This window comes from Balaenoptera ricei, chromosome 21, assembly GCF_028023285.1.
Source record: "Balaenoptera ricei isolate mBalRic1 chromosome 21, mBalRic1.hap2, whole genome shotgun sequence".
NCBI classification, from domain to species: Eukaryota; Metazoa; Chordata; class Mammalia; order Artiodactyla; family Balaenopteridae; genus Balaenoptera; species Balaenoptera ricei.
This window is the reverse complement of record NC_082659.1, coordinates 21,898,763-21,919,926: the sequence shown is the minus strand read 5'-3', so window position 1 is coordinate 21,919,926 and position 21,164 is coordinate 21,898,763. Positions and strand designations below refer to the sequence as shown.

At 43.2% G+C, this 21,164-nt stretch overlaps 1 protein-coding gene across 2 annotated transcripts in view; it reads right to left on the bottom strand.

The window, feature by feature from the left end:
* Positions 1–13,644, bottom strand: part of LONRF1 (LON peptidase N-terminal domain and ring finger 1) — a 45,129-nt gene extending 31,485 nt beyond the window's left edge. For both annotated transcript variants that reach the window (XM_059909194.1, XM_059909195.1), the window contains exon 1: positions 12,860–13,644. In XM_059909194.1, coding sequence (XP_059765177.1) covers positions 12,860–13,571 — 712 coding nt within the window. In that variant the 5' untranslated portion in view covers positions 13,572–13,644. The remainder of the gene's footprint in view (positions 1–12,859) is intronic.
* Between the last annotated feature and the right edge of the window lie 7,520 nt (positions 13,645–21,164).

Sequence of the window (21,164 nt, the reverse complement as noted above, 5' to 3'; positions counted from 1 at the left end):
TACATATATTCTAAAACTGAAGTCTAGGCCAGAAACTAATTTTCAGTACATCTACAGATGACATAACTTGACTCTTCTTTTAAAGCTATTCATCTTTGGAGGCTTCCAAAATGTATGCTTATAAAACAAAGCATTCATTGTGGGAAGGGTGTAAAGACACGTAATGCCTCATCCAAAAAAAAACTATAATAAAACAAAACTCGTTAATAGCTCCCTGATTTACTCTAGTTTTTTTTTTTTAATAAATTTATTTATTTTTGGCTGCACTGGGTCTTTGTTGCTGCGCGCGGGCTTTCTCTAGTTGCAGTGAGCGGGGGCTACTCTTCCTTGCGATGCGTGGGCTTCTCATTGTGGTGGCTTCTCTTGTTGCGGAGCACGGGCTCTAGGCACGTTGGCTTCAGTAGCTGTGGCTCGCGGGCTCTAGCGTGCAGGCTCAGTAGTTGTGGCGCACGGGCTTAGTTGCTCTGCAGCATGTGGGATCTTCCCGGACCAGGCCTCAAACCTGTGTCCCCTGCATTGGCAGGCGGATTCTTAACCACTGCACCACTAGGGAAGTCCCTACTCTAGTTTTTAAATGATTGCTTTTCTACAGATAAATCTAGATTTAACAATTAAATTAGACAGGCCTTTTTCAGTTGCTGGTACTTGAGAACCCGAATTATATTGTTCCCTCAGATTTATACCAATGAAAAATTTTCAAGAATAAAATTAATATTTCATGAAAATATTTCTTACTTCCTCAGTAGAAAAAGACACGTCTGGCATATTCCATCTTTTGTTTCTTAAAGCAATATAATTGTAAATCATTATCTTTGAACAAAAACGCATAGAAACTGAAAGCTCCATGTGATTAATCAATCAAGAATGAAGAGTCCTAGCACCAAGCTAGACCCTGCGGGGGTTTAAAAGATTTTACTTTATCCCTGTCTTCGAAGAGCTTACAGTCTCATTAGAAAATTCTATTGTGAAATGGCACCATGTGATCCTGATTTCACAAGCAAAACTGGAGTTTGGGAAACAGAGAGCAACGTGTGCCAGACCAGTCCAAGGAGTAAGCAGTCACTACAGCAGCACCCAAACCCTTGAGCTGGAGAGGATGGTGACCAGGACGTGCACAGCTGGGGTGCTTCCAACAGCATCCTTGGGACCCCGCCTGTGCTCCAGCACCTCCAGAGACAGGGGGTTCACGGTCACAACAAGCAGCCCACTCCACACACGGATCCCTCACTGGGCTTTTTATCTTCTCACATGTTGTTTTTTACAGCAAGTCCCCATGGCATGACACTTGATGCAGTACACATTCGGACCTCATGAGTAACGCACCCTCTGATCAAGGCCTCGCTGCTCAGTGGTGCCCTTTACGCAGCTTCTCTAGGGCAGCACTGAGGGAAGGGGTGGAGGAGACCTCCGCCTTTAAAGCACCCAGTCAATCTACAATGCTTCTCCCCTCTGAGGGAAGCAAGAGAGGACTGTGCCCCTCTCATCTCAACACAGAAGCACTCGGGCTATCCAGACTCCCTGGAAAGGTCGTGTCTACTGGGATTAGAAAAGAGGTGGAGCCCATGAAGAGATGAGAAGAGGATCATATTTTAAAACTCTTGCTCCCCAAATCCTCATAGGTCATGTTTTTATTGAGAACTTCAAATGTCAATGGACTACATTTGAATGACTCTGTTTGGGGGGGAAAAAAACCCACCTCATCAGTTGAGTTCACACTCTCCAATATGTTTTAAAAGAGATTAGGGCCACCCCACTTATTTCCTGCAGATCCTTAATTCAAAAAAAAGAGCCAAATGCACTAATTGAGGCCCTTCGAATAGCCTAAGGATACAGAATGTCTGCCCTCCGTGTCCACTTTTGCGAAAGGCAACTGAAAAAAAAACGCCATCAGCCTGGCGTGTGTGTGATTAACTCAGGTGTGAAACGGGCAACAAACATTTACTGTCTGCCCCCTACCTGGCCCTGCAGACGCTGGAATGAACTAGTCACCTCACTGCACAGGCCACCGGGAGGGCCTGCCTCTCAGTCCACAGCTGCAGGTATGCAGTGCCTGGCACATTACAGACTCAATTTGTGGGAAAAATGAAGTATAAAGATGGGGTTTGGGCTAAGTGTACTGAGCGTGATTTAAATCCCACATCTGATTGTCTCATTCTACCTCCAGGTGCATCAAATTTCCAACAGCCTGCTGTGTTTTTCCTCAAGTTCAGTACACTTCTCACACCCCACCCCCCAAAAAAGGTGTCTGGTCACTATATTCTGTTAGTAACATTGACGTCCCAAATCAAACTCTTAACTGTGGTCAATTTTACCTCCTCTAATATTTCCCAAATCCATCCCTGGTCTCTTCCAATCCTACTGCTAATTGCCTTAGTTTTGGCTTCCAAAATATCGTTAAGACTATTGTAGCAGCTTGCTCACTGCACCCCCTGCCTCCAGTTTTACCTATATCCTCACCATCCACAGATAAATAGGCATTTGGCACAACATCCAAGTTTCTCCCTGCTTGGGTCCTGCCCATCTCTCCAGCCTTATTTCCCATCGTTATGAGCCTCCCACTTGACTCCAACAAGACCTAGCTACTCACTCAGCCCCATGCATGCCATTCTACTTCACGTCTCCTCCTTTTTTCACAGAGCTTCCTCCTTAGCATTCTTTGTGAGACCACCTCAAACCAACTCCCCTCGGTCTGGATAACTTTTTCTAATCCAGTAAGACTCAGCTCACCAGTCTCTTCTCCAAGACGCTTTCCTTTGCGTCTACTGCCACTCAGCATCCCGTAAGGATTCAGAGCATGAGCCTGGAAGCCAGACTGCCTGGGTTCAACTTCTGGCTCCTCCACTCACTCGCTGTGAACTGGGGCAAATTGGCAAACCCCTCTGTACCTCAGTTTCCTCAGCTATAAACTTGAGTTTTTGTTCACCTATGGTCAATTAATCTACGACAAAGGAGGCAAGACTATACAATGGAGAAAAGACGGTCTCTTCAATAAATGGTGCTGGGAAAACTGGACAGCTACATGTAGAAGAATGAAATTAGAACATTCTCTAACACCATACACAAAAATGAACTCAAAATGGATGAAAGACCTAAATGTAAGACCTGATACTATAAAACTCTTAGAAGAAAACATAGGCAGAACACTCTGACATAAATTGCAGCAATATCTTTTTAGATCCGCCTCGTAATGGAAATAAAAACAAAAATAAGCAAATGGGACCTAATTAAACTCATAAACTTTTGCACAGCAAAGGAAACCATAAACAAAATGAAAAGACAACCCACAGAGTGGAAGAAAGTATTTGCAAATGAAGCAACTGACAAGAGATTAATCTCCAAAATCTAGGAACAGCTCATACAGCTCAATATCAAAAAAACAAGCAACCCTATCAAAAAATGGGCAGAAGATCTCAATAGATGTTTCTCCAGAGGAGACATACAGATGCCCAGAGGCACATGAAAAGATGTTCAACAAGGCTAATTATTAGAGAAATGCAGATGAAAACTACAATGAGATATCACCTCACACCAATCAGAATGGCCATCATCAAAAATCTACAAACAATAAATGCTGGAGAGGATGTGGAGAAAAGGGAACCCTCCTACACCGTTGGTGGGAATGTAAATTGGTACAACCACTATGAAGAACAGTATGGAGGTTCCTCAGAAAACTAAAAATAGAATTACCATACCATCCAGCAATCCCACTCCTGGGCATATATTCAGAGAAAACGGTAATTCGAAAAGATACATACACCCTAGTGTTCACTGCAGCACTATTTACAACAGCTGGGACAGGGAAGTAACCTAAATGTCCACTGACAGATGAATGAATAAAGAAGATGTGGTACATACATACAATGGAATACTACTCAGCTATAAAAAAGAATGAAATAGTGCCATTTGCAGCAACATGGATTGACCTAGAGATTATCATACTAAGTGAAGGAAGTCAGAGAAAGACAAATACCATATGATATCGCTTATATGTGGAATCTAAAAAAAATGATACAAATGAACTTATTTACAAAATATAAACTTAGAAATCACAGACTTAGAAAGCAAACTTATGGTTACCAAAGGGGAAAGGTGGGGGGAGGGATAAATTGGGAGTCTGGGATTGACATATACACACTACTATATTTAAACTAGATAACCAACAAGGACCTACTGTATAGCACAGGAAACTCTACTCAATATTCTGTAATACCCTAAATGGGAAAAGAATTTGAAAAAGAGTAGGTATATGTATAACTGAATCAATTTGCTATACACCTGAAACGAACACATTGTTAATCAACTGTACTCCAATATAAAATAAAAAATTAAACAAAATCTACCCCAAAGGGAAGAACTGAACTAATTTTAGGCAGACTTTTTTTTTTTTAAACATCTTTATTGGAGTATGATTGCTTTACAATGTTGTATTAGTTTCTGCTGTGTAACAAAGTGAATCAGCTATATGTATACGTATATCCCCATATCCCCTCCCTCTCGCGTCTCCCTCCCACCCTCCCCATCCCACCCCTCTAGGTGGACACAAAGCACTGAGCTGATCTCCCCGTGTGATGCACTAAGCAGACTTCTTTAATGCAAAAATATCCACAAAAAAGCAAAGGGCAAGAATTTAAGTTACGTGAGATGCTTTTTTTTCAGCTAATACAGTTATTTGATAACAACAAACTATGTACTGTTCTAAATAATTTACAACCTTCAGAACAATCCTATGTGGGTATAACATTGTCCACATTTTTATAGATAAAGAAACTGAGTACAGAGAGTTTAAGTAATTTGCCCAAGATCAAAGAGCTCGTAAGTGGTGGATTCTAGATGCTACCTCCAGCTGCCTGGCTCCAGAGTTCTTGCTGTTCGCCTCTATGGTAATAACAGGGGAGGGGGAGAGGGAGGGGGGAGGGGGAGGGGAGGGGGGAGGGAGAGGGAGAGGGGAGAGAGGGAGGGAGGGAGGGAGAGGGGGAGAGAGAGAGAGAGAGGGAGGGAGGGAGGGGGGAGAGGGAGGGAGGGAGAGAGGGAGAGGGGAGAGAGAGAGGGAGGGAGGGAGAGAGGGGGAGGGAGAGAGGGGGAGAGAGGGAGAGGGAGAGAGAGAGAGAGAGGGAGGGAGGGAGGGAGGGGGGAGGGAGAGAGAGAGGGAGGGAGGGAGGGAGGGAGAGTGTTAATGTGTGCAAAGTACTTAGAACAGGGCTTGGTATATTTTAAGCACTATTTTAAGTGTTTGCTATTATGATTGTGTTCCTTTACTGTATTTGAGCAGCATTTATTTAATTTTAAAAATCTGTTTTTGAGCTCCCTCCATTATTTACTGTCTCTGTATCCTCAAATCCTGGCTTTGATAAATGTTTGCTGAACCAGGGGAAATTCATTAAAATCTGTCCCCTTGAGCTTCTCAATTCATGCCCTCATTTTCTCTTCTCTTCAACCCAGTAATACTGTGAGTCATTAGGCAAATAAAAAGACTGAAATAAAATTCTGCTACAATGAGGAAACTAGTTTTAAGTTGTCCAAGGCCCCACATGGGCTGTGGAGGGAGAGTTCTCCAGAGTGGTGATTCCTCATCTGTTTTCCAGTACGTGATGGGTAGTAATAGGAGTGTACACATCATTTATTTCATCTTCAAGAAACTTGTTTTGAATAACAAAAGTTATAAAATATTTAAACTTTGAAAAATACAGAAAATTAAGAATTAAAAATGCTTTTCCCACCACAAAGAAATTCATTAAAATCTGTCCCCTAAAGTTCCTCAATTCATGCTCTCATGAATTGAGAAATAACCAGTATTGGCATATAACCTGTACTTTTTATGTTTGTGTAGATTACATTTTTAATGTACAGTTTTATAAAATATACCATATATACTGTGTATAATCTGCTTTTTCTGTCAATGTAATTATATCCACAAGATTTTTTTTTTTTTTTTTTTTTTTAAAAGAAATCTCCATTTTTTTAATTTTTATTTATTAATTTATTTATTTTTGGCTGTGTTGGGTCTTCGTTTCTGTGCGAGGGCTTTCTCTAGTTGCGGCAAGTGGGGGGGGGGTCACTCTTCATCGCGGTGCGCGGGCCTCTCACTATCGCGGCCCCTCTTGTTGCGGAGCACAGGCTCCAGATGCGCAGGCTCAGTAGTTGTGGCTTACAGGCCCAGCCGCTCCGTGGCATGTGGGATCTTCCCAGACCAGGGCTTGAACCCGTGTCCCCTGCATTGGCAGGCGGATTCTCAACCACTGCGCCACCAGGGAAGCCCTCCACAAGATTTTTAATGGTTACAAACTATTCCACTACGTATACCATCTATTTTAAAATTCCCTATTACTTCTAATTTTTGCTAATATAAAAATTCATTACTATATATTCATTGCTATACTGCAATGAACATGTATCTATAAGCTTTTACATATCAGTTTATTTCCTTAGTTATTTTCTATAAAGTTGAGTGACTGTGTAGAAAGTTATACAGGTACACAGTCCTCAATACATTCTGCTCACCCTTCTTTTATAAAACTTTTTTTACACTCCCAGAAGCTGTGTATTTGTTTCCTAGGAAAACACAAATGAAAATAGCATCATTATTTTAATGTGCATTTTTTCAGTGAGTTTGACCTTTAAAACTATTTATTGGCTATCTGGATTGTTCATGTGTAAGTATTTCTCTTGAGGGTCTTTTTTCTTAGATATTTATATGTTGAGCTGTTTCAGGAATTCCAAGGGCTAACTGAAATACCAAATTTCTTTGCTTCTATTTCTTTGTCCCGTTCAGTACGGTAGAACTTGGTTATCACAGTTAAACTAAGAGCTGCCAATTGACAAGTTGTTAGTGATTGATTAATAAAGTCCAGGAATAGTAGTCTGGCATACTAATTAAAATCCTAACCATTGGATTCAGAAGATCTGGCTTCGGATCCACTTTGGACAGTTTACCTAACTCTTTGAACCTCAGTCTCCTCACCTATAAAATGCTGGCGATACCTACATCTTAAGACTGTTTTGTGAACTAAATAAGATAGTGCATGTTAACGGTTAACATAGTGCCCGGCACAAGAGTGTTCAATAAATAACAGTTACTGTTAACATTACAAAATATTTGAAAACAAGTTGATAAAGAAATGAGATTAACTCTTGATACAAGGTATTAGAAGAGTATTTTCTACCTCTTTTACCCAAATAAACCTTAGCTGGATGAGAAATATCTTTAGCGATCAGTAATGCAGGTTGGACAAAAGGAGGGGAAGCAAAAAAGAAAAAAGAAAAGAATGATCTTATCTTACCAAAGAAAAAGAAAAAAACTGAACAGAAACTTCTGCCTTGCATTTTAGAGTTCTCTTAAGTCATTCACCTTCTACAGTAAAACATAACAATTTTGAAAAGTATCTTTACAATGTAAGAGGCAGAATACTATACAAATTTGTTTAAAATTACACTTGAATATATCTAAGCCTCTTAGAAATATTCCACTAAATAGAAAAACAATTCTGAATAAGCCAAAGGTTAATATAAAAATAATGAGAAATCTATGATAACTGAGTTTTGATAAATTTTTCATCATTTGATGAATTAAAAAAAGTAAAAACATGGAAATTATTTAAAACACAGCACTTAAGAGTTATTTATATACCCCCCTTTTCATCTGTAACAATAAGAATATGCTGTTATAACTGATCTTTATAGTAACCCTGAGGCACCGCAAAAATCCTTCAAGTGACTTCTGAATTAAAGGAAAGATGAATCACAGATATACTGGATATAGGCTCAGTTTGTTAGAAATCAGTTAAGCAATAAGCCCCTTTTCTGGTGATTTTCAATACTGTAAATGCCAATTTGCTGCAATTTTAAAAGAAACAAGAAATACAAACTTTATGAGGACAGGGACTTGATTTTGCTCACCTCTGTATTTCCAGCATCTAAAACAATGCCTCATATACAGTAAGCACTGAATAAATACTTGTTAAATGAATAGCAAGAACACCTAAGATTTATGTTTTATATGCTAATTTTAAAAATCAACTTCAGTCTTAGAAGCAATATTCACATGCCCAATTTCTGCTTTCAGTTGCAACTCAGTTGCTTGCTTGCCTTTAAAAAGTCACTTAAAATTCTTGTAGCTCTTTTCTTCAGTTCTAATTTGGTTACTTATTTGCCTTAAAAAAAGTCACTTAAAATTCTTGGAGCTCTTTAATCTGTGAATTAGGGGTACTAATACATGCTCTCCTACCTCACATGATCTTTTGTAAGAATCAGTTAAGATAATGGAAGTGAAAATACTCAGTGAAGTATAAAGCACCATATAAATGTCAATGTTTACTGTTTCAGGTACTTTGCAGAATAAGTTAGGGCATATATAAGTTTACTGATGAATTAAATTCAAATCTCTTCATGTTAACCTAGTTGACTAAGATATTAAAAACCCTTTACATTTTCTTTAAATGTATTCAGTATCTACCTATAATTTGACTTACCTTTTATAACGAAAGCCTTGCAATGTCTATATTTTATTGATGTATGCTAAAATGTTACTACTAATTAACATATGCAGGCGAGAATCAGGATTTAACCCTCACTCTGGTAATATTGATGTGGTAGAAAAGAGCAGGACTTGACATTATAAGATTTAGATTTCAATTTTAGCTAAATCGCCTTGTTGCTGGAGCACAAATTTTACATTTTAAAAATATTTTAATTAATATTTACTGAGTATTTATCCATCAGGCACCATTCAAAGCACTTCACATGTTTTGACTCTTAATTTTCACAACAGCCCTAGGCTGTTGTTATGGTTGCTATCTTTCTATGAGGTAGACACTATTCTCACTTTTCAGATAAGGAAAGCAAAACAGGGAGGTCAGACACAGGCCCAACAAGGCCAGAGAGCAGGTGGAGGCCACGCTGGGATTCAAACCCAGGTCGTCAGACACCAGCATGCACAGCTCTAACTACTAGGCTGTACTGCATTCTCTAACCCTAGGTGCCTCAATTTCCCTCTGAGGATAATGGTACTCCACAGGATTCTTTATGACAATGAAATGACAAAGAATTTTAAAATACTTGGTAATAGTCAAGGACTACATAATTAATATTCAAAACAAAACTTTCCTTCTCCAAGTATTTCAAATAAAATATTCTCCTCCTTATGACCTTTATTTTTTTTTAACCAGTTCAAACTGTAAATTATACTGTTCTGTTGGTCTTCTTCCGGGGGGGAGAGTGGCAAGTCAGTGTAAAAAATTCATTAAAAATAAAAGGAAGAGGGACTTCCCTGGTGGCACAGTGGTTAAGAATCCACCTGCCAATGCAGGGGACATCGGTTTGATCCCTGGTCCGGGAAGATCCCACATGCCGTGGAGCAACTAAGCCCATGAGCCACAAGTACTGAGCCCACGTGCCACAACTACTGAAGCCCGCACGCCTAGAGCCAATGCTCCGCAAGAGAAGCAATTGCAATGAGAAGCCGGCGCACCGCAATGAAGAGTTAGCCTGTTTGCCGCAACTAGAGAAAGCCTGCGCGCAGCAACAAAGACCCAACACAGCCAAAAATAAATTAATTAAAAACAAAAAGGGAGAAAATCTTTATTGAAAAAAAATCAAAGAGAGCACAGGAAAGTTGCATTATTTCAAGACTCTTAAGTATAAAGTTTCAATGCAGAAAAGACTTTTACATAATATCCTTGAATACTAAAAAGACAAAGTTATGAAACATCTGAGAGTTAATACCAAAAGATCAATGGATTAAATGTTATCTAAATATATTTCAGTTCAACAGAAACTTATGTAATCTCAATGGGAACGTTCTGATTTTGGCAAAGGTTTTCTAACTTTCCTTTCTTGTTGACAGGGATTAAATTTGGATGTGTGTGGGCTAACTGTAGACTAGATTATTTTTTCTAGTTAATAGTATTTACTTGTTTCATTGTAAGAATTATATGAAGAAATTATAGTGAAGGTCGTTTTCCATTGTTAACAATAATGAAAGTATCTTAAGTAACTACAGCTGTATAATTATATAAATACATTTCAAATGCCTAACATAACTGGCTCTCAAAAATTTAAAGCTTAACTGTACAAATACATTTATAACTCTACTAAACCTTTTTTATTTATGCCCATAAACTGTTAAACACATAATATCTGTACTTTACCAACTATAATTTGTTAGCTCTAAGATTTTTTCCCTACTTTGCACTAAAAATTCAAAGGATGAAAAAAATTATCCTCATTAGTACCATTCAGACACATTTTTGAGTATGGAATTAATGATTTTTGAAAGACCTAAAAATGAGGGGAAAAAAAAAAAAAAGAGGGGAAAACAGACTGATGAGGTGAAAGTCAGGAGACTTGGGTTCTAGTCCTGCAAAAGTAGAATTAAGCAGCTGAGTGGACAGAATTCCCACGTGCAGTCTATGCAAACTGAAAAAAGGAGAAAGAATAGATCTTTCAGTCTTTTTCTGTTAAAAATAATACCCTCAACCCCAGGCCCCAAATCTTCTTTAATTAAAAGATTATTGGTCATAAAACATTAAGCTAAATCTTAATTAGTAAATGTACTCCATGTTCTTCCATGGATTAGGACCTGAATTCTTATGAAATGCCTAATTTAAGAGGTCAAACCACTAAATCAGTGGATGTTAATACTGAATAGGGCTGTCAGTAAGTTTCATCCTTTATTTTTACACTAGTGACAAAAAACTTCCTTGGAAATTTATGTTAAACATTTTCACTGGATGAGTTATACCGGTAGGATGAACCCTGGTCCAACATTTAGAAGAAATGGAGGACATGGTGTTGCCTCCACAATCAGCTGGCTGTGTGTGACTGTGGGCAAGTAATTTCACTGCTGCAGCTTCTGCTTCATTTTAAAAATGAGGACCGGGCTTCCTTGGTGGCGCAGTGGTTAAGAATCCGCCTGCCAATGCAGGGGACACGGGTTCGAGCCCTGGTCCGGGAAGATCCCACATGCCGCGGAGCAACTAAGCCCGTGCGCCACAATTACTGAGCCTGCGCTCCAGAGCCCGCGAGCCACAACTACTGAGCCCACGTGCCACAACTACTGAAGCCCGCGTGCCTAGAGCCGGTGCTCTGCAACAAGAGAAGCCACCGCAGTGAGAAGCCCGCGCACTGCAGCGAGGAGTGGCCCCCGCTCTCCGCAACTAGAGAAATACCGCGCGCAGCAACAAAGACCCAGTGCAGCCAAAAATTAATTAATTAATTAATTTTTAAAAAATGAGGACCATGTCCTAGATGGTCTGTACTTCACCATTCATACTCTATTCACCCAGAGAGGCTGAGTTGTATTGGAATTTTGTATTCCAAATAGTTCTCTTTTGTTTTGGATCTATCATTCTATTTTATAACTGCTACTCCCCATAAAGATACTGAAAACATGAAAATATGCCAAGTTTGTGCTTTGAACTCTAAAGGTATTAAACAGCTCAACACAGTTACTAGCTCAAAGTGACTGGGCACTTGGTGTAAAAGACCTACAAGATACTTTCAGTTACAGTTTATGAATGCACCTCATACTTAGCATCAGTTTATATTTTGGAAGTCTGTTTTCTTGGGGATTATTTCCCCAAGTGTCATTCCATGCCTGTATAGACCTTAGTCTTGAAATATACTTACTTAACACAAGGCTTAACAGTGACAAAATTGACATGTGGGGCCTGGTCTTTGTGTGGGAGACTGTCCCGTGCATCACTGGGTGTTGAGCAGCATCCACGGCCTCTACCCACTAGCTGTACCAGCACCACTCCCACATGGGGTGGCAACCAAAAATCTCTCTAGATATTGCCCCAGATAATGTCCCCTGGGGGTGGGGTGGGGGGCAGTAAAATCCCCCTGGTAGAAAACCACCGAATTAAAGAACATTTCTTCATTTTACATAGCGAACTAACTCCGGCAATGTCCCTTTCCACAGCCCAAAAAGAAGTGCTAGCCTAAGTTAGGAGGCCGAAACTGCTTCTTGGAGGTGAAGAAACAGACAAAAGATCTTCAAGGCCTTTTCCCCACAGCTTGATCAAGAGTGGAAAGGGAAACAAGCGTGGCAACGAACTCGATCAGAGACTGCCTCTTTATCTTTACCGTGAACTTGGTGTTTTCGAAAGTAAGCACACGTGTGCTTCTGAAATAAGCACGCTCGGACGCAGACAGGGGGAAATCATCAAGAGGAACGAGGTCGGCAGGCGTTTTCAGCTAAGACTGGAACAACCCGGAGCAGCTCCGCAGCCCGGCGGCCCACGGGGCCTCCGGGTGCGGGGTGCGGGCGCCGAGCTCCTGCCACGCCCACCGGACGTCACCCGTTACACAACGCCCCCCCGCCCCCCGCTTATGCAATTCTGCCTCCAGCGGTTTCCAATTGCCCCGGTGATTTCTGTGGGAGACCAAGGTATACGTTGCACACCCAGCCTCGTCTGGGGATCCTCTCCCCGCCCCGGCTGGCGTCTCCCCGTGGCGGACCCGGCCCGGCCCGAGCGGCCAATTACCGGAAAGAGCGCGGCAGGAAGAGAGCAGCCGCTCAGGCTCGCCCAACTCCCTCCCCATCCCGCGCTCGGGCGGCCTCGCCCGGCCACCCGCGCCGCGCCGCTCCGCTCCGCTCCGCTCCGTTCCGTTCCGGGCGCGCCCGCCACAGCGCCAGGCCGCGGCGGAGGGAACCCCGCGCCGCGTCACAGTCGGCTCGAGGGCGATCCCCACTGTGACCGAAGCACCCCGGGGCGCCGCCCCCTCCCACACCCTCCGGGACCCCGAGACCCGACCCGCGAGCGGCAGCCGGCCTCGGGAAGCCTCCCGGGGGCGTAGGCGAGTTCGTGGCCGCCCGCCCGTCGGGGAAAGGAGGGTGGGGTCGCGGGGCCCGCGCGGTCACCTGTTCGCAGCTCCTCGCAGGCGGCGGCCAGGGCCTCCCGGTAGCGCCCCTGGTGCAGCAGCTCCCCGAGACGCCCGGCCGCCCGGGCTCTCTCCCGCTCGCCCGGGAACCACTTTTCGGCCAGGTGGTTGAGAACGACGCTGGTCCTGAAGCCCGAGGCAGCGATGGCGGCGGCCAGAGGCGGCGGCCGCGGGGAGGTCCCCTCAGCATCAGCGGCCGCGGCGGGCGGCAGCCGGTCCCGGCAGAGGCGGCAGCGGGCGCGGAGCTCTCTCCGCAGGCAGCGGCGGCAGTAGCTGTGGCCACAGGCCACGGTCACCGGCTCGCTCAGGAAGCCCCGGCAGCCCAGGCAGCTGAGCAGCCCGCCGGCGCCGGGGTGGGCGCCCTCCGCCGGGGTCGCGCTCCAGCCCAGCCCGTGGCGGAGCCGGTAGTTGAACACCAGGCAGTCCACCAGGGTACCGAGGCACTCGGGCCTGACTGGGGCTCCGCGGCGCAGCGCCGCCGCGTACGCCTCCAGCGCTCCCTTCAGGTGGCCGCCCAGCGCCAGCAGCTCGCCCCGGCGGAGCAGCAGCTCCCAGCGCTCCGACTCCGCGGCCGCGCGCTCCAGCCGGTCGCCGCCGCCGCCCACTTCCCAGAACCGGCCCCGGCTCCGCGGCCGGGGGTCCGCCTCCTGGCTCTCTCCCTGGGAGCTCCTCGCTACGGCCGGAGAAGACATGGCCCGCAAAGGGTTGCTCCGCCGCCGCCGCCGCCCGCTGCCACGGTCCCGGAGCCTCCGGGGCGCGCGGCTCCGCACGCGGCCCGCGAGCAGGGGGGCGTGGCGCGCGGACACGGCGGGGCGGCGCGCGCCCGGGAAGCCCCGGGGGCGGGGCCTGACGGGCGCGGGCGGGGCTGGGCTGCGCGGAGGCGCCCGGGACTCCCCCGCACTCTCCCCCCACCCCCCAACCCCCGCCCCGCGACCGGGTCCCCGAGGAGCCTACCGCCTGCCCAGCCCCTCCCGAAGCCCCTCCTGGCGGGAGACGCGAGGTCAGATGATCCCCCAGCGGGGATCTAATTGGCTTCTCCGGAATAAGGGCCTGGCTTGTAACCGAACAAAGCCCGAAGGAGCCCAGACCTTCCCCGCCCCACTGGTTTCTCCGCCGGACGACCCCGCACCTGCCGCGGACTCTCCCCTAATCCCTGCTTCGTGGGTGCTCTCCTGCCGGGCGGCCGGCTTCGCGGGACTGAGGCCCAAATTGCCCACCCTTCCCTGACATAAACGCCCACCTGAGTGGGGACCCGCCCCCTCTTCCTGGCCCCTGGGAGCCTCCCGGTGTAGTGTAGGTGCTCATCTGCGTTTTCTCTAGTTTATGCCCAAGTTACAGACGGACACATAGAGGCAGAGGGCTTAGGAACGCGCAAAGTCAGTCTGATGACTTTGTGACTCCCCAAGTCTAGAGTAGGTCAACTTTAGGAACAAAATAACTCCACTCACCTACCTGACGCGACTCCCTCCACAGTGTAAGACAATTTTCCGTGGTGCCAAATTACTAATGCTTTTCTGGTTTAACCCCGCCCCCCCATCGCGAGGGAGGAGGCCCACAGGTTCCTCTCCACATCTCATTTACTGCCCAACAGCTGGCTAAGGCCTATATTTGGCATTTTTAAAGAGAAAACACCAGGTGAATGTTTTTCACAGGAAAGTCATATCACTGCAACCCAAGCAAGGTCTGCAGTTTTGCCCACAGAAGAGAAGGAAAATGATCTGGTTTTTGTATAATGGGTTATATTTCCTTTAAACTTGGTGGCAGCGGGTTTAAAGCTCTCCGTTGAAAATATTTATAGATTTGATTATAAGGTACTAGATTGTTAATGCTGTCCTTTTTCAAATAGTTAGAAACAATGGCCCAGAGAGGGAAAGTTATTTGCCCAAAATCACACAGCTAATAATATACAAACGTTTTAAGATCACTTTACTCACATTCCACTATTATTAGATCTTAGATAAAAATATTTCACATGAGATTTTCAAAATGGAGCTAAAAGGACTCTTAACCTGAGCATGCTATGTCTGAAACTGGCTAACGTTTAATCAACATCCCTCTTTACAGAGAACAGGCAGTTAGGCTCAAAACTGCTTTGAGTTACATGTGTTTCTACTACACAATTAGCAAATCTCACGACTTCAGAGACGTAGATACACTGCCCCCAAGACAACATCCACATTGAACCTGAAACAGATTGCCAGCTGAGACCCAAGGAGCAGCTCCTAATCATCTGAAGTGTGGTGTATTGGGATTGATTCACAAGTACAACCTTGAATCTAATTCTAGACCCCTGAATTACTGCCTTCCCTCAATAAACAGAAGAATGACATTAGTCAGATGCCCACATACTCATCTGAAACTTGAAACCACAAGTAGTAAAACAAATATCCTTATGCCCATGGACATTTACTTTTGTGATGTATTCCTATCCTTAAGAGCCGCTTGCAAAATGTACAATAGTAATGAATACATGTGTTCATGATTACACAAAAAAAGTATAAGTTGATAAACACGCTTATGTTTCTTATCAAGTATAGTTCAAATCAGGTTTTATTAGGGAATTTCCCCCAAAAGTAAAATATATGGTTCAGAAAATAATATGAAGCATCATTTGTCCTTTGGAATTTCTTCCCCCAATAAATGTGACAAATAGCCACATCTGATTCTGGTGTGAAATAAAATAGTACAATTATGATAATGTGAGGGGGGAAAAATGGGACTGTAGGAGGAATCTTGCCGTGTTCTCCTTGGCATTTGTGAATGATTATAATTCCTGTTTGCCCGTTTATACATTTACGTAACTGGTTCTCATTTATGTAACTTATTTATGTAAGAGGTTGTACTGCCTCTGTGGCCTTTGTGTGCAGCACAATTTCCCTCTGAATCAGGAAGTCTGGGGCAAAACGATCACTGGCTCTAAGACCGGTCACTTGTCTGTCATGCTATGCCACCAAAAGAGGATATGTACTTTGATGCGACTGCTTTTTAAATTCAGAGGAGAGAAAAATTAGTATCTTTCTTCATTCATTTTCTAAAATTTGGACTTTGGTCTCTGACTCACCCAGCAGGCTGCCATGGAGGAGAGGGAATCCTGTGGAAAAAAAAAAACCAAAAGAGTCCTCTGGGCCAAGAGGAATAGGATGGGGTGAAACTCTCCTCTCTTTCCCTTCCAGCGTTACTTGTGTCTTTGCTAACAAAGTAGTAAAATCATGAGATTTGTATTTCATTTCAGTTTTTTTGTGTTGTCTTCTAAAATAGATCAGTTATGTAAGAGAGTAAGAAGAAAAGCATATCTATTTCCTAATTTGGAAAATGCTTATCACCATCATTCCCTGCGTATCCCTGCCCTCCCCCGCCCCACTGCAACAGAAGGAGACTTTTCCTGATATAGTTAGATAAACTATTTAAGAATCACGTAACATAGTGCTTTTCCTGTGCACAAGTCAGCTGAAGATGTGTATTTGAACCCCTTTTTCTTTCTTTCTTTTTTTTTTTTTTTTTTTACTGTGGGTGAATTTACCATTTGTTTCCTCACATTCTTACCATTAAAAAAACAGAAACTGAATTTAAGCTTTAAAGAGCCAAGCAAAATTATGTCCTCTTCCTGATTCATTTCAGTTGGTAACATTCTAGTCAATGCACTGAGAACAGTGAATTCTAAAATGAAACAATCAGTACATACCCAATAGCGTATCAGTACGTAACGCACAGATGGAAGGGACTTTAGAGCCACCTTGCATACCCCTCGTTTTACATACACGGGGACTCTTAGACCTGAGAAGCTGCTGCTTTAATAGAAGTCATACTAGAAAGGGAATCCAGAGACCTGGTCTTGACCACATCTATGCCTCTATATCCGGGAGGAAATCCCCTGGCCTTGCTGAGCCTCGTTTGCCATGTGAAAAATGCTAGAACTGGAACTCTCTTTCAGGTGCCTTCTGCCTCTGGAGCTGAGTCCTAGGGGTTGGTTTGAACACAGTGAGAGGAGGCAGAGAGCCTCCCAGACACAGGAGCACAGCAATGTGACACCTGATGAAAATATAAGAGCAGAAGGTGAAGGCTGAGAAGAGGGATGAGAAGCACACTTGTTTGGTGCGCGCCCAGCCCTGTCCGGAGGAGGAGGGAGAACCATCTCTGGGACATGAACATCTGCAGTCACTGGACAGGAATCCCCCCATACACCCCTCCTCGCCCCTTATATAAATCTGTGAGAGGCTGGAGGAAAGCCTGGGGGGGGGGGAGGGGAGCTGGTTATATAACGGGCATTTGTGGGGAAATTTATATAAGATGCTAAAAATACAGTATATGATTGCTATAATGGTGTTCTAAGTGAAGAGCCTTAATGAGGACAAACTGAGTAGGTTAAATAGAGGTGACAGTAAGTAGATGTCTAAACCCAGTTGCCTGCAATGACTACTGTCTGACCAAGTATACTACCCAGTATTAAAGTATTCTGTTATCCCCTTGGGGAACACTGTCGAAGTGCTCAAGGGCACCATTCTTAATTCTTTTCTAATACTCTGAATAACCTAGAAATACTATGTAACCCATATTCTATTTTATTGGTAGTCAAATTGATAAAATGAATGCAGTTCCCAGTATCAAGCTGTTAAACAGAAACAGACATAGGAAAAAAATCCCATACATTATTTAACAAGTTCTAAGAATTAACTACATATAAACTCTCCTGGATTGTCTATCCTCCTTTCTTGTCCCCCAACCCCTCACCTTAGCACTTACTGTCACCTGACATCATATATATATATATAAGTGTCTCTGTCCTCTAAAATGTAAGCTCCTTGAGAACTGGGATTTCTGCCCATCTTGTTCACTGAGGTGTCTCTAGCACTGAGGGCACTAGATAATCGTTGTTGAATGAGTCACACACAAAGTAATGATACCACCTAATATTCTTCATTCTCATCGGGGATAAAAAGACATTTACCATTAACACACTAGGACAATTTATATTCTTCATTTCTCCTTTCTCTCATATGTCCCATCGGGCCTGCCAGAGAATCCTTTTAGTTCTGCTTTCAGAATATATACAGACTCTGACCCCTTCTCACTGTTTCCTCTGCTCCCAAACCCCTGCCAGCCCCACCATCACCCTGGCTCAAGCTATCAGCATCTCTCCTAAAATAACACAATGGTCTTGGTATTCTTTAGGTAAGAGAAAAAATTTTGCAAGTGGAAACAGATATAGAGAAAAATTATAAGCAGCAAATATATATATGTGCACATGTGTAAATAAATCAAGAAAACAAAGAAATAAACAGCCTAACAGCAAATAAAGCTTTAATAATTTGAAAATTATAAAGCACTATTCGTTTGGATAAGATCTAGCATTATTATTACTATTATTATTTAGAAATGCTTACTAAACTCCTGGGAAAATCAGAAAGTCTTGGAACATCTGAGAAGACCCGGTAGGATGCCTACATGGGTCAAAAAAATCTTGGAGTCATCCTCAACTCCTCTCTTTCTCTCACACTTTACATATGGTGGGCCAGAAAATCCTTTTGGTTCTACCTTCAGAGTGTATCCAGACTCTGACTCCAACTCACTCCCCTCCTGCCACCACCCTGGTCCCAGCCACTAGCAGCATCTCTCACCTAGATTGCTGCCACTGGCCTCTGCTTTTGTCATGACGCCCTTTCATTCTGTTATCGGCACAGCAGCCAGAGTAATCTCCTTAAAACATAAACACTATGCTCCTCAAAACACAGCATCTATTTCTCATTTTAACTCAGAAGAAAATCCAGAGTCCCAACCATGGCCCAGAAGTCAGTACTTTGTCTATCCTACCCTCCAGCTCTTTTGCGCTCTCTTTTCTCACACTTCTCTCGACACAACGGCCTTGCAGGACCTTGGTCCTTTCTGTTCTCCTGGCCAGGGATGCTCTTCTGCTTGAGATCCTCCAGGCTGCCTTTCTCGCTTCCTTTAGACTTTTGAGCAAATGGCACCTGTGATGTCTTCCCTGGTCTCCCTATCTCTTTTTCCTGTTTTTTACCTTTAGCATTTATCCCTAATATACTGCATGTTTTCTTTTTCTTGTTTATTGTCTCCCCCCAAAATACAAATTGTACAGGGAAAACTTTATATAATAAACTGCTTTATTCTCTGTTGGATTTTCAGTGTCTAGAACACGTAATAGGTCCTCAATAAAAAAAACTATTGAATGAAAGAATAAGGAAGGGACTCTGGTGCTCCATACAGACGGTACACAGAGCTTACACACATGTGTGCTTTGATGCTCAGCTTCTGCTTGTGATGGCTTTGGCTATTTGTGCCACAGCTACAGGGGAGAGTGAAGTCTATGGATTTAATGATGCGGAATGGACCTATAACATGATTTCCTAGGAAAGGACTGGACAAAATAATAATTAAATTTGAGAAAGAGAAGTTGTAATATCACCTTAATTGAAAAGGAACACCAAGTGAATTTACTCCTTGAAAGTTCATGTATGTGCTGGGAATCTGGTAAACTGGTAAATCCCCAGTCAACGCCCCACACCCATCGAATACAGAGGAGCCCCTGCTCCTATCCCCCACCCACGTGGTTTTGTTTCATTTGTACATTCCCAGGATTGTACAGCTTGACTGGGCTGTCACCTGGTTTAGAGGATAAAGGCATGCAGTGTACCTTTGCTTGGCTCATTTTCAGCTCCTTTGTGACATTTTTAGAATCTGAGTTATTAGATAAATCATAAGGATTCAAGTTTGCAATTCATAAAATAATGAGTGACTTGGACAAAGTGAATATTTGTAGAATTTTATCTGAAAGACTGAAGTATGTTGATTGTATGGGGAGGGGGTTGGAACTGGTGGAGGAAATCATGCATGTTAGGTAGGAAAACACCAGTGACTAGGTTAGGTCAGATGATCTGTGTCCCAAGACAGTCTACAAGGTCAGTGTCAAAAAAAGGAGAGATGATGGAAGAGTTCATAACCAGGAGGTGAACATGTATAGATCAGAGAGTCAGAATAAGGACATAATGGTAGAATAAGCAACCAGGTTAGTCGTTGAGAAAGTTAAGAGAAAGAAGCGGAGGAGGAAGATATGGAACACAGACTGATACGCATTATAGGTCATCTTTATTCAGCGTCCAGTGCATGCTGTAGGCCAGGCTGGTTTAGGGCCTTGCTCCAGAGAGAAGGATCTCTTTTCCATTTCTTTTCCAGCTGTGACATAGCTAGATGAAGCGACAGTCTTTCAAACTTAAGTAAGAACGGACATTCTTTCAAACTTAAGTGAGATAAATAAACAACACGAAGAACTCTTTCATCCAGCATGGAATACTAGTTATCACAAAAATAAACAAAATGCATTTTTAAAGGGTTTTGAACAAGTTTAAGAATTGGTACATTAAAATACTACTAAAGGAAGTCAGACTCTACCGAAATTTAATTTAGTCAGGGAAGACAATGCTTTCCTATGATCCATCCTTTGGTATTTCTGTCGATAAGAGAATACTGGGCTGAATGGTCCAGGGATCTAACCCAGTAGGATAGATCTCATATTCTTATGTCTCTACTTAGTTAATCACATCAACTCCCTTAGGAAACCAAATCAAAAACATGTGATAAATTTGAATAAAATGCCTTGTAATCAGAAATGCCTTGACCAGAGCTCTAAGTAAAATGTGAAGTATAGGAACATGTTTCAGTATACAAGTGTCAGTTCTGATGACCCTTCCCAGTGCTAGCTGATTAACTCATATGAACCCCCAGAATTCTGGCCACTAATTTAACCTGATCCTGACTCTGGTTTTGTCTGTGAAAATTCAGGACCTGAAATCTGACTCATGTCTAAGGTGACAATACTTCTCATCCAGCGTGGAGGGAACCAAAGCTTCCCACATGCACATTTATTACCAGGGTAATTTTTCTACAAGTGCCTTTGGCCTTAGAAGATTTATTAATCCAGTTATCAAGATATCATTGTCCCCTATTACATCAACTCTGGTCTAAAAAAATTAAGGCCTGTCCCATAGGCAGGCTTCTCTAGATTTGGATCAAATCTTTCTGACCAGAAGGGGTACTTTGAGTAACAAAACAGCTCATTTTTGTTTCCCTTAAATTTGATGTGGCCAAGTTATCTGGCTCCAAATATAACTAAATAACTCAAATGCAGCCAGCAAGAGCTGAGTTTATGAAGCTTTCATCTATATCTGTTTACATAAACAACTTGCTTCAAGAATGTCTTGGAATTGTTTATATGATAAATCAAAGTTGTTTTGTGTTTATCTGGGGAAAAAAAAATAGAGCCACTTCAACACATA